This window comes from Odontesthes bonariensis, chromosome 13 (assembly GCF_027942865.1).
Source record: "Odontesthes bonariensis isolate fOdoBon6 chromosome 13, fOdoBon6.hap1, whole genome shotgun sequence".
In the NCBI taxonomy this organism is placed as follows: Eukaryota; Metazoa; Chordata; class Actinopteri; order Atheriniformes; family Atherinopsidae; genus Odontesthes; species Odontesthes bonariensis.
The window spans coordinates 25,676,094-25,691,109 of record NC_134518.1 but is presented as its reverse complement, the minus strand read 5'-3'; the positions used below and the strand labels follow the sequence as shown (position 1 = coordinate 25,691,109).

Sequence of the window (15,016 nt, the reverse complement as noted above, 5' to 3'; positions counted from 1 at the left end):
ATTCCAGTATTCAGACAAAATTCCCATTTATTTTGACAGGGCATAATGCTCATAAATATGAAAACACCCTGATGTTTAGCTTTCACAGCACATGTCCACTGTTGTTTGTTTTGATTTCTAGTGCTTGTGCTTTCTACTGGATTTTCTCGAGGGCCACTGTGATGGTCGGCGTTGGCATACTGTACCTTTGAAGTTGGGTCTAATGCGGGCATCATATCCTGACGTTTTCCCCATGAGCTTGTCCAGGAAGTCAGAAGGTGACAGCTGTGGCCCGACCCTGCTGGGGGGCTTTATCTCCTCCTTACAGGAGCTCAGTCTGACATTTCCCAGGAAAAAGGCAGAGACAAAGAGAAAGAAAATAGTGGTGATTTGAAAACAATAAAGGAGTGTGTATATGTATGAGATGTGGCACTAGGGGTGGTGGGGAAAAATAATGAGAAGCCACCGGCAATCAGCAAGTCAGTCATCTGCAAAAAATAACCAGTGGAGGATGGGAAATGAGGATGAAAAATTACAACTGAATGGCTTGTCTCAGCTGGAAACTTGAGCTATTTATTTCACATCATGTCCCAGACTTACTGTGGTTGTTAGGCTCTCACTTTAATAAGCCAAAACAGAAGCAGAGGTAAACTTGTCCGTACCCTGTGCTTCCCACTGCTAGCTGCTTAGCAGGGGTAAGGCTGACAGATTGATGGCTCAATTGTAATGCTGTGAATGTCACACAGCGAGAAGGAGGAAGGAGTTGATTGGAGCTCCAGAGAGGCACAGACAACCACTGACAGGAATAACCAAAAGGCTAGAGTGAAAGTAAAGAGAAGAGGAGAAGACGAGAGAATCTTGAGGAAAGAGTAAAGAAAGAAAATGCTCTTTATACCCAGAAGCCACGGTTTGTAATGGATTTGATTTCAGTTTGGCCCCTGCTGAGCCGCAGCATATTGCACCCTATGATTTTGATTCAACTTTAAACAGCTCTCAGTTTGTCATGATCTAAAGCTCTCTGGTACAAATGGAAAGTTCAGTACCCTCCAAAGCAAAGTAGGGCCCTGGAGGGTACTATACTGCTCCTGTGTTTTATTGAGTGTGTTTGGAGCCAGTCATTGATCCATCAATCTCATGACCTCCTGGTTGTGGAATCAGATAAACTGCAAAGTTGGGGGGCTACAGGTTGGAAAACTTGGTTGATATTTCAGGAACTTGAGGATTGAGTTGATATCTTGTTTTGTAATGGTGTTGCATACAATGATAAAAACTATAAAGAATAAAAAAAAAAAGTTGTTTAGCTAGCATTGATATAGAAATATGTCAATCAGAGCAGCTTGGGAATTTAGCGATTTTAATATATCGTAAATGTGAGGAGAGCAGGAAATCAATGTTAAGAGCAGACATGGTGCAGAATTAAAACATTGTGGTAAAAATTATGAATGCACTAATTAGCCCACAATGGTTTTTTTTTCTTTTCAAGCTTCAGCTGAATCCCTTTAGAGATATTTCATTACACTGGCTGTTATGGTAAAAGGGTTTTTGTTATGTTTTTTTTCTTTTTACGTGCCAAATATTGCTAACTTTATTGATACATTTATATCTTTATGTATACATTTGGATACTTTGGTAGTGTTCATAAAAGGAATGGTTTCTTAAAAAAGAAACCAATTACACAAGCGACAGGTTGCTAACAACCGAAGCTATGCACTTAAGGCTTAACAAACATTGTTTTAAAACGGCAGATCATTAACCATTAACATTTTATATCATCTTTAGAAATCTTTTACAGCCATTTCTGATATTTTGTTTATAAATTGGATATGTTTGTTCTCCTGTAATGCGCCTTATTTTCCTCTTTTAAATATTTCATTCCTTTCTACTTTGTTTGTGAATTGAATATCATTTTGTCCCTCCAGTGGGGAGTTACTGCTGGTCATGGCTCATGATTTTACGTTCTTCCTGGAACGATGGGGCAATGTATCACATCTGACAGCAAGTGGATAGTTCTGTCAATTGTGTTTTCTTGTTACTATGCTATTTCATTTTGCCAATACTTGTGTTTTATCGGGTAATATCTTCATGGTTCCACAGTTGCTTACAGTAAAACTTACAATTATAGCTCCTGTTTTTATAAGAAGAAAAATGTAAGACTGGTGAGGGAAGAAGAATTGGTATGTTCACATAAAAACAATTGTCGTCATATTGTTCAAACCTCTGGCATTATGAGTACTTACATTTACTTCCAAAGTCTGTCTTCTTAAAAATTTCTATGCTAATGCATGCATCACCCACCCTTGTTGATTTTCATAAGGCAGTCTTCATTAGATTACAAAACTCAGCTCTCACTGGTCTCTTGACTCCAATTAGTTTCTCTTTCACTTGGTAGTGATGCAGTTGTTACTGTTTGTCAGAACCTCTTTTTATCATTATCTCCCTCTCACATACACTTTGTTACAATCTCACAGAGGTGCACAGGGAGATGGAGTGATGGGCAGACTCCTACTTGCAGAAAGTCATTCTTAATCATCTGTCTTGTGTTGTCCCTTTCATAACAAAACAATAAAAATGTCCAGTTTGAGCTTGACTTGTGACCTGAACCCTTCTCTATATTCTGCTAGTAAAGTTTTTAACTTCTGGAAAATATTAAAATCTTTCCAACAACGGCATGTGTTGGCACTGATTTGTGTATGCATTTTGATGTGGCTTGTGTAAGATTGATGAGAGGAGTCCACTAAATGCAATATCTGATAATAAAAAAGAAGTGGGATTATTTGTCAAAGCACTCTTGTCCAATCAACATTTGGAGTCAGGAGTCAGTGCTTTCATAGCCCAGTCTCACAAGAAAATGTGTAATGGGTACATTTGTATTGTAGATGTTGTAGTGTCACAAATATGTGGTTTAAAAAAAATATATATATATATATATAAATTATATATATATATCATGAGATGGCAACACACAGTATGTGTTAGCAGTTATGTCTTTTGTACGAGAATGAAAGGATTACTGTGTAGATTGTCATGTAGTAAAATTATTTTTTGTAGTAAATTATGTGAATGACGTCATTGCACAGTAACGCATGGCTTACGAAATAATTGAACAATTTTTTACTTAGATAATTATCTTCTACGTTTGTGTCTTTTTACCAACATCTTCCAGTGATGTTTTTCAGTGAGTAGAAGTATCTTTGCTAAGACCATAAAGACCATTTTTGCAATGCTATTCAGTGATTAATGATGGTATAAGTAATCATGCCAAGGGTCAACTTCTGAACTTTTCACCCTTAGCTACAGGAACAACTTTAGGTTTATGCACAAGGTCTATATTACCTCTCCAGAAGCTCTCATGTATTTCTAAACGGACTTCTTTCTACTATGTACGTGGTAACCACAGAATCTAATATCAGTGAGAGTATGACAGAAAAAGCAATCAAGACCATTTCCAAGCTTCACAAGAGAATTTTGTATAAAATATTTTGATACAATTCCACTGAAAAATGTGGTATCTTCAGTTGTTCTGTTCAGTCCCCTGACATCAGTTATGACACAGTATCGTGCATCCTCAGAAGTATTTTTTGGATGTTAAATCTTTTGAGGTTAATGAATCTAATAGCAGTCATTCTTTAAAGGATAGTACATCTACAGTTTCCAGGCACTATAAAACTAACTGTAACTGCAAAGGGCTCCTCACAACTCTTTGCAACTAAATGATCTGGTTCCTTGTCTGAATGATCCAATTATTAAGATGCTCTTTGCTGACATTTAATTAGTCTGACCTTTTGCTTCCCACTACGTCCCTTTTATTTGAGCATTTGTGCCAGACTGTTGTCTAGAATATGTAACGACTTTCTTTCCATCCCTTATACTGCCAAATTTGGCTGTCACACTTACTTAGCAAGTAGCAACATGGCTTTGAAAGCAAATGGAAACCAAACGGGAAATATAACTATTTACACAAGCAAGAATGTACTTTAGGACACTTGGTATGTTAGAAATTTCAGCCTGCCACACAATGCGACTCACATGTTTATTTCTCAATGCATTTGTGATGCATTTATTTTTTAGATTTTGAATATCTACTAAATGGGAATATATGGGAACCATTGCTTAAATCTTTGGACTTTTCCTTTCAAAGTAATTATATCGAAGATGGATTCAAATACTTCTGCTCTTGATGACATTTGTGTGGCAGTTTTTCATCATCTTAGCTCTGGGAGTGAAACGCTGTCATTAGAAACCTGTTAGGACTGTGCTTCCACACTGTATGTTCAACTAACCTGAAGAGCTAGTCAAAAAAAAAAAATCAGTCAGCCAGTAATTTGATGAAAGTAACAATTTGGCCGTTTTTGTTCCAGATAATAACAAGCTGTCATTATTTGCAGACACAAATTCAGAGACCAGTGTTGGCTATGGTTGTATTAATTTTCTTCTTTGAGTCAAAGAAAAGCTGCGGCTTCCATTGCCTTTACAGAGTTTTACAGTGAGTTTCATCTCACTCTTAAACTCCCAACAGAAAGATACAGTTATCCATTCGATGGTGAAAACAGAGGTGAATTTAACAGATAAAGGTTCAAATGATTCCTCTCAGAGTTGGTCATTATCAAAAACGAACCATAAAAAAGTGAATATCAAACATTTGTTATATGGACGACATATTAAATCAAATTTTATTATATCTTATCAATCCCCTGAGGGAAATAAATCAGCTGACAAGCTGTTGGAAAGCTGGTTGTAGCAGAGAAATGAAGAGAGAAGTGTGTCTCAGATCGCCATGAACGTGTTCAGGTGTTGTAGGATGGCAAATGGCATTATATGCAGCATCAGCAAGTAGCACAGTAGAAAACTAACAGCCAACCAGATGAATTGCAAAGAAGCTCCTTCTCAGTCAGAATTACCCTATTTGTTATTTACAACTACTACAGTCCCTCCTCTTTTACTCTTGATGCTTTGTCTGCTGTCTATATCTAACAGTCCTGTAGAGAGGCACTGAAGCTGGTTATGTTTATGCAGTAATGTTGCAGTGACAAATACAATACTGCATTCCCATCATTCACACTGTGTTCTCATCTGCAATCCTAGCTTGTCCATTTATCAACAAGTGATCTGGAATCCTCCATGACAGTTAAAGGATAAGACCGGTTTTTTGACATTGGGCCCTTGATTTCACATTATAACATGATGTTCTACTCACCCCTGCTTGTTGTTGGTCATTTGGAGCTGTTCCGAAGATATTCGCGAGGCGTCTGGCTGCTCTCTTGAGATATTCGGCCATGAAACGGTTTCCTATGGGCAAGCTTATACAGGCACAAACTATGCTGTTTATAATTTATTAATTACTGTACACTAGCACTGATAACGTGGAGGTGCGTCGCTTACTTAAAAAAATCCGGGTTACTAATTTTGAATTTTAGCCGAATGAATAAATAGGCAGCAGGTCTGTGGGCTGTCTGTGGCAGTAGCACGACGAGGACGTCAGTAACACCCACTTTACGACAAAAAAAATCAAAATTACAGTAACCCGGATTTAAGCGACGCACCTCCACGTTATCGGTGCTAATGTACAGTAATTAATAAATTATAAACAGCATAGTTTGTGCCTGTATAAGCTTGCCCATAGGAAACCGTTTCATGGCCGAATATCTCAAGAGAGCAGCCAGACGCCTCTCGAATATCTTCGGAACAGCTCCAAATGACCAACAACAAGCAGGGGTGAGTAGAACATCATGTTATAATGTGAAATCAAGGGCCCAATGTCAAAAAACCGGTCTTATCCTTTAAGGGAGGGAATAATAGACTTTTTCCTTCTTTTCGGTTTTTCTCCTTCACTATAACCTTGACATCTTCTCTTATTTTTTTATTATTACTTATCCAAGGTATTATTGGGGCTCCGTAAAGCCCACCTGCTGTCACAAGAAAAAACTTACAAAATAAAAAAGAATAAACTATAAACTTATTATTACTATAATCTAACTGAATCAAATCTATCAAAATCCAAATTAGTCTAATTCATATAATAGTCCCATCAATAAAAAGTTTAGTACCAAAACATCTGAACCAGTGTTGGAAAATTAAAAAGAAAAGAAAATATTCTCATAAAAAAGCTCAGTAGAAAAACCACATGAAAACACAGATAAAGTAACAATATGAGCAGAACCACAGAAACAAGCTGCCTGGCTGACTCCAAATAAAATATGAATCATGATCATGATTTCATGAAATCACCAACGGCTCCACTGACCTAGAGGAGTACACGGCTTCAGTCACTGGTTTCATCAGTAAGTGCACTGATGACGTCACCACGCGCTCTAACCAGAAGCCATGGATGACTGCTGAGGTGCGTGCACTGCAGAGAGCCAGAGACACAGCATTCAGAACAGGAGAAAAGGAGGCCCTGAGCAGAGCGCGGGCAACACTGGCCCAGGCTATCAGGGATGCAAAGCGAGCGCATGCCCAGAAAATCCACGGCCACTTCAGAGACAGTGGAGACACATGGCAGCTGTGGCAGGGAATCCAAGCCATCACTAACTTCAGGACAACAACACCGGACTGTGACAGTGATGCCTCCCTGCCCGATACGCTGAACGTGTTCTACAGTCGTTTTGATGCAGAGAATGATGTGGTGGCAAGGAAGAACACCCCCCCTCCTGGCGAACAAGTGCTATGCCTGACCACAGCTGAAGTGAGAAAGACTCTGTAAAGAGTCAACCCACGTAAGGCTGCTGGCCCAGACAACATTCCCGGGAGTGTGCTCAGGGGATGTGCAGACCAACTGGCAGATGTCTTCACGGACATCTTCAACATCTCCCTGAGCAGTGCCATCGTCCCATCGTGCTTCAAAACCACCACCATCGTCCCTGTGCCCAAGAAGTCGCCTGTGTCATGCCTCAATGATCACCGCCCCATCGCACTCACCCCTACCATCATGAAGTGCTTTGAGAGGCTGATCCTGAAGCACATCAAGAACCATCTTCCTCCCACCCTAGACCCCCTGCAGTTCGCGAACCGAGCCAACCGCTACACCGACGACGCCATCAACACCACCCTCCACCTAGCACTCACCCACCTGGACAAAAAAGACACTTACGTCAGAATGCTGTTCATAGATTTCAGTTCAGCATTCAACACTATCATCCCACAGCACCTGACCAGGAAGCTGAGCTTGCTTGGCCTGAACACTACCCTCTGCAACTGGATCCTGGACTTTCTTACGGAGAGACCCCAGTCAGTCCGGATCAGAAACAACACCTCCAGCACCACCACACTGAGCACAGGGGCACCTCAAGGCTCCGTGCTCAGTCCACTGCTGTTCACACTCCTAACCCACGACTGCACAGCACTACACGACTCGAACCACATAATCAAGTTCGCTGACGATACGACCCTGGTGGGTCTCATCGAAAAGAACGACGAGTCATCATACAGGGAGGAGGTGGAAAAGCTGATCACCTGGTGCAAAGCCAACAACCTGTCTCTGAATGTGGACAAAACTAAAGAGATGGTTGTTGACTTCCGCAGAGCACAGAGGGACCACGAGCCTCTGCACATCGAAGGCTCCCCGGTGGAGATTGTGGAGAACACCAAATTCCTTGGTGTCCATCTGGTTCCTCAACACCGGCTCCACCGTAAAGAAGGCTCAGCAGCGTCTCCACTTCCTGAGAAGGCTGAAGAGAGCCCACCTCCCTCCCACCATTCTCACCACATTCTACAGAGGGACCATAGAGAGCCTCCTGGGTAGCTGCATCACCGCCTGGTTCGATAACTGCACCCAACTGGACCGCAAAAACCTTCAGCGTGTGGTGAGGACGGCTGAAAAGATCATTGGAGCCACTCTCCCCTCCGTCTCAGACATCTACACCACACGCTGCATCCGCAAGTCAACCAGAATTCTTAAAGACCCCACCCACCCCTCACATAGACTTTTCTCACCCCTCCCATCTGGTAGAAGGTACCGCAGCATACGGTCTGTCACCACCAGACTACAAAACAGCTTCTTCCCCCGGGCCATACGACTCCTCAACGCTCAGAGACTGATCTGATCACCTCTGTTGTCCCCCCCTCCCAACACATTGATGAACAGTTGGAAATCTTAGTGTGTTCAAACACATTGCTTTAAAATTCTACTTGTCAAATCATCCACAACATTCACTTGAAGATTAGCTATGGCTCTTACACAGTGTTAGAACTTTCCCTCTGATGTTGAGTGGAGGTCTGTTGGATGATCAACACAACCTTCTATTACATCTACCAAACCAAAATACATCCAACCACAGCATGCTTTAAGATATTTTTTGTCTTTAATGACCTGTATAGCCATAGTCTTCACACCTCTGTATATGTTGGCCTATGGCTACTGTTGTCCCCTTTTGATCAATAGGCTCATTGGGGAGTGGGATTTGGGGCACACAGCAATTTAACCTTACACACTCATATTCAATGGCATGACCACTGTCACTCATGCACTGTGACACCTCTATGTAAGGAAACGGAGATACAGACTGAGCTTCCCACAGCAGCAGGCTCCTCGCTTAATCTGGCTATCGCCACGTGGACTACATGTGGATATACAGTGGAAAGTAGAGACATTGATCAAAACTTAAATGGACTGAAACAACCGAAGAAGCATCCCCAAAATGGGTGTGTAGAACTAACACTGTAAGGATTCAAAACCTGGATTTCTTTGTGTCTTCAGTAAGTCAGAGTGTAGTAGGATGTACGTGAAAGTAAAAAGAAAACTGCAGATTAAGTGCTCAGTACAGAGACCAGCTTTTCAAGGTAGATTAGAAGAAGTTGATAAGTAAGGTCGTATAGGAGAAATGTAAGAGGCATACATGGACATTCTATGGAGATGACAATAAAGGATGGATGGATTTGAATTCACTCTTGAATTTCTCTGCGGTTTCAAGCCTAAAAAAAATCTTCATCTGTATAGCAACATCTCTCATTATGCAAAAGTCATTAGTGATGAAGTCGGCAGGTAAGAGTGCTATATCTTCATCTGTTGTTAAAAAATGCAGTGGACTATGATTTCTTTTCTGCTCCTGTTAAAGGATAACGCTGTTGACATCAAATTTTCTCTTATTGTCCATTAAAAAGGTCAAAAACAAGATTTGTGATGCATTTTTTAAATGTGTCATACCTCCATTTTAAAGCTTATCAAACTTTTTTTGCCTTTGCTGTCACTTGAGCCCAGACCTTTGCATGCATCCACACAACACATTAACGGACTCCTCTTGAATCATGACATGAATCAATGTTTCTCTGTCCAATGAGTGCTTTAGGAGGACTAACCATTAGCCAATCACTACCATGAGTTGGATGAACGGCAATGTTAAACTGTCGTAAAGCACTGTTAAGGCATGTTGCTGTCCAGTGCTTGGTCAAAAAAACTGAAATTCTGTTCTCAACGTAAAATGTTTAGTAGAGGTGTCAAAATGAATGATAGTCTTGCTTAACCAAACCTGTCCGCATCACTGTCTCTCTCTCTCTCTCCCTGGAACAGTGGGGAATGTCCATGTGATATACTCATTTGTTTTTACTTCTTTAAACCAAATGCAATATTTTTGGGGTTGCATGAAGCCTCGATGTGGTCACTTTGCTCTTGAAAATAATTTTGAGAGGGAACATGATGTGCAAAACGAGACGGAAACCTCAAAGACTGTGCCCACAAGGTCTATACAACCATTCTGCTAAACAACCAAGCAGGTAGACCCTGTTGCACAAATCTTAATCAGTACTTGCTCTGTGGTTGCAATTTCTTGCAGCTAGGAAGACAGATAGTGGAAGGGGCGGAGAATGCCATTCAGAATGTAGATTGAAACTGAATGCATGAAGCTGACATTTCTCTCTTATATCATGCAACTAAAAAGATGGTATTTGTGCTATGACTCTCTCTATCTATATCGATAGATATATATATATATGCTGCTTGAGCCCATGCTCACGATGAATCAGGTAATTGTTGTTTTATCCTTTTCTTAGCATTTGGTAAATGGTCTTTTTCAAAGATGTATACTGACACACAACACAACATACTGTATGCTACATTGGTTTAGCAACCTTGTAACCAGTTTTATACATGGCATTGTATATTTAAAGCATGTAATGTTGTGGTGTTTTCACTTCCTTCTTTATCTTTGAACTATTTCTTCTGTTCTCGGTGTTATCTTTGATCTTCCTCTTTGTACTGGATCGTAATTAGTTCAACCATGATTTAATACTGATGAGATAATACACCACTTATGAGAGAAATGTAAATTTCTCTTTCTTGCAAACTTGAGGGTTTAATGATTTTGATTAATCCATGCTAACCCTGAGTAAATCCCAACTATGTGTCACTGCTCATGTGTACTAATGGTAATGCAATCTTTAATCTTGCAGGAGTGAGCGTTGACATCTCTGGAGTGTCTAGCAGAAATGATGTTTCCAGGCTTATGCCACAGTAATAAAAGGAACAATGAGCTGCGGCTCGATGACAGATTTATGTTCATGTTTCTACAACACTGAACTCCTACTACCACCCCAGGCTTTTCCTATGCAGCCTTAACTAATCTTCAACTCTCTAATTCATTCTAGTCTAGCGACTTTAAATTCATAGTTGTGTGCAATATAATATCCCACTTTTTATGATTTAATTTGTTTATCTGCCAGAATCAAGCTGTGTTAAATATATAGAGAGTGGGCCGACACTTCCTCTAACCCCTTGTGCTGCCAAAAATGTCACAACACAATGAGTTCTTCGACTTGCACCCAATTTAAAGTCCCTTTCTTTTACAAGCAGAAAACATTCTTGCTTGTAAAAGTTTGGTATACAGAAGCTTAATATAAAGGCACTGAATCTGTTCACTCTATACATTTGCAAAAATGTCAAGCATATTCATGTTCAAATGACTGTAAGAGCTTTATGATTTACAAACAATGGTCATCTTACTGGTACTGTACCTCACACTACATACTGTGATCTGATAACCTCTGTGCTGCAGCCTTCTATTACCAAAAGTTTGCTCGCACATTAATTGTCATGCACATATAATTTAAATTATATGTTGATTTATATGCCCCACTGGCCTAAACACTTGACCAAGCACCAACATTTTGCAATGAAGTAAACCTTATTATTGCTGTCAAGAGCTCTCCAGATCTAAGTCGCAACTTTAACTTCCTCAAGCCACTGGGATATAAATAACGCAAGTTTTATCCCATGTGAGTCTGTAAGTGCACACTATTCTGTTGGGGTCCGTGTAATATAAATGTCATCATTAGATTTGAGCATGAGTTTTTGCATGGACACTCTCACCAGTTTGTTGTGACAAAAAGAGATTGTGTCATCTAGGTGGACTCCAGAACAGTTCTATAAAAAAAAAGAGCAAATCAAGACACATCCCTGGTGCCTGCAGTTGTCCCTCTGATCGTCCGTAAACTAAGAAAATTCAGGCTCTAAGACACATGATGGACCCCATTGTGCGTTGGTCATGATGATAGTGGGAGAGAACTGCCACTTTGAATACGTTTGTTAACAAGGAATTATGATTATTAGCTAAAAACACATTTTAACCACCTCAAAGAGGCCTCCTGTCAGCCATTCCACCTACAGATTGTACCAATTGTCTTTGCTTAGTTACACCCTCTAGTAATCACTGATATTTGAATCAATTGCGACTCGACCAAGTTTTCCAACAACAGCCTTCTTTCCAAATGACTATTAGCCCTGCACTATAATCAGAATCAGAATTACTTTATTAATCCCTTGCGGGAAATTCCTTTGTTGCAGTGCTCTCATTACAGGAAAAAGAAAAGATTAATAAGAATAAGATAGGGGAAAAAAATAAAAATATCAATATGTACAAAAAAAACAATAAACAGTATTTACAATGCTACTCAGTAGCTAATTATTATTGTTATTGCACGTGACCGGGTTACATGATCTACTTAACTGTATATGAAATTAAACTTCCTGTCGGCTCCCTCCATACCTAAACTACAGGTTCCCTGCAGTGGAGGATTCAATGGTAAGCTCTTTGCTAAACCTGAGGAACTGAGCCCCCCCCCCCCCCCCCCAAGGGAGATGAATCTAACAGAGATGCTCCTGAGACCTACCCATCCTCCCAGATGTTTCCTTAAGCCACTCTGTATTCAGGCCACCTTTTTCATATCTAACATCTTTTGTCAGTACTGACTGTCTCCTGTCAGTCTCCTGTAAAACAGAGCCAGAGAAAAGAGTCTGTACTGACTGCAAGAGATAGGTTGATGTCTCTTACTGAGCTGGAATGTCTCAGCATACAGTCTTCACACAGTAGACGGCAGTGAGATTTCTGAATCATAAAGTATATATGTGGTACTTACTGTATTCAGTTTCTGCTGTCTTTTTTAACCTTGTCAGCTGAATGATTGTGTTCAACTGCAGTTGGTATAAAAAGTGATCATTCTTCTGTATTTAAGGTAATGAAATGACAGGAAATATTAGTAATAAGTCTGAGTTTTTAATGCAGACATGTTAGTATGGTAACTGTGTATACTGAAGCACTGATAAGTATATGCATGTGTGCAACTATGCAATTTTAGTGTCTAAAAAGAAAATTTCATCTGCTGTGTCTCCACATGACGGGCTCAGCATGGCCTCACACACCTCCTATCTTTCTCCACATTCAAAAGCCACAGGGAAGTCTCTCCAGCTGGATTTTTTTTTTAAAGAAGTAGACTAAAGTCTAACAGTGTAGACTGAACATGGAACATGTAATTAAAAGCTGGAGTTAGCTGATGATTTATGTTTTCCATTTGCCATGAGCACCTTAAAGAATATGGCTGAAATATCCATGAAACTCAGGGTAAAACTCTGATAACATATGCTTGTTTTCTAGTCATCACCAGCTAATTTTCAGCTACTACAATATTTTTCTTATATTAGCCTTTGGCTAACTGCTTTAACTTGAAATGAAATGGTGTTTTAGCCTGATATTGGCTGGTCCACAATTCTGACTTCCTTCTGAATATTTTCAGAACTTTTTACTTAAAGCAATAATGTTTGTAGCCTACTCGTTTTGCTCCAGGGACCAGAATAATTACTGTAGTGAAAGACAAATGTAAGAAAATCTAGGTCAATAAGCTAAGCCTGTGTGCTATAGCTAGTCATCGTCCATCTGTGCTTTAAAGAGAATATAAGCTGGGGGTTTAGCAAGGTTTTGTGCAAGGAGAGGTAAAGCAGATAATTAGTCAAGTACACCCCAACAATCGATTTAAATTGAAACCGTCAAGATCTAATTTGGAGTGTGGGTGGGTTTTTTTTCTTTTCTTCTCTTTTTGAGGATTTTAACAACACAAAAATATACAGTCCATTATTATTTACAGGCTTACATTTACATTTAGTAAGACACTCAGCATAATCATAAATATTATTGTTTTTTAATATTTGGATGCAAAGCCAATTCTGTAACACTATATATATATATGCTAAGTTTCCTCCCTTCGGATATGCCCAACCCTTCCTGCAGTTGCCTTGAGTTCTAGTTTGTTTGCTGGTCTTTTCACTTTTTGTTTTCATTAAATGAAGAGAAAATAAATTCTCAGTTGGGTATTGTCAAGTGTGTGTCACAGCCATTCATCAACACTCCATATGTTACCTAAATAAGCCATCTGATTGCTTCCACTGCATGTTAAGTCATACTTCTAAATATGAAGGTCCGTCCTTTCAGTTTTGCAACATTTTACTCAATCTGAGCTGCAAGTGTAGCTCTACACACTTCAGAATATTTCATGCTTTACCTCCACCTTCTTCTATCCAGTTGCTTCATCAATACACACTGATCCCACTCTAGTCTGAGGACCGTCTGCTTGAACCACACTACTTTGTAACTGCGACTAGTGTTTTTTTTTTTTCCCACCAAAATGGTTCTCGAGCCTGACTGAGAACTCTTTGCTTAGCCAGAGCACAGACCTGCTCATGTCTGAGGCTGGGGTTGGGTGGATTGACCTAACTGTTTCGACCACCATGTTTAAAAGCGAGTGAAATATCTAGTCTGCAAAATGAAAGTAAAGTCAAAGCAGCAGCAGAAGAACATGAGCTCGGTGTCACACTCATTTTCCGGCTGTTTAATGTTTTAACATAGTCAGTCAAGCTTGTGAATGCTGCCCCAATGTGACAAATAGAACTGGCATAATTAGGTCATGCTTGAAATGTGCAGTGCCATTCATGAATAACTGGCTGTTTTGTTTGAAAAGGTATTTATGAACTAGACTACGGGAAAAATTAGACAAACACTCTGATCTGTGAAGATGAACTGTATTCCTCCACCGTGGTTCTCCACAGAAACTCAGAATACACCTGAGGAAGGATCAAACACATATTAGAAGAGACGTTTACAATATTATACGATTAAATTACTCTGTAATGGCTCTCAAGCTGTCAAAAACCTAACCAGATATCAGCTGGTTCTTTATAGATCATACTTAGAACTGACTCCATTACCTGCCTTGAAACGGTAACTGAGACTGCTTTTGTTGAAAAGGGGTATGTGAGGACTCGTGCCACAATCTTCATGCCCTGGTTCAGAGCCTAGACTGCGTTTCACCAGCCTCATTAAGTTATTTCAGACAGTTCTTACTTTTTCATTTTTATTTAGTTGAGTGGGGCATGGAGTGAAACACTTTAAAAAAAATAAATAAATAAATCCACTCCAACTAGTAAAATATTAATCTTGGGTCAGAGTGTTCATGAAAAAAATGAGAATGTTTCACATATCATGCATTATTCTTTTATGTATGTTAGGTTTATTTTGTATTGATAGCTTTGTAGAGTCCTTGTTTTATTCTAGATGCTAGCTTGGAGCTACAACACATCGTCAGAATGGCCATTTCCTTATCAGTGGATGAAATAATTTTGATGAATTGAAGCTGAAAGTGTATACTTAAACAGCATCTTGGATGCTTTCTTTTGAATCCCTGGTGGCAGTGTAGAGTGAAAAAAGGACTAAACATATTTATGGAACCAACTACATACAGAAAAGTACTTCTTACAAATGGTGGATACTGTTCAAACACTCAG

General features: G+C 39.7%; 1 protein-coding gene across 1 annotated transcript in view; it reads right to left on the bottom strand.

Annotated features, from left to right (window-relative positions):
- The window catches only part of glra4a (glycine receptor, alpha 4a), a 62,588-nt gene that overhangs the window by 17,623 nt on the left and 29,949 nt on the right, over positions 1-15,016 (bottom strand). Inside the window, exon 2 of the mRNA XM_075480710.1 lies at positions 186-316. Coding sequence (XP_075336825.1) covers positions 186-316 — 131 coding nt within the window. The remainder of the gene's footprint in view (positions 1-185; positions 317-15,016) is intronic.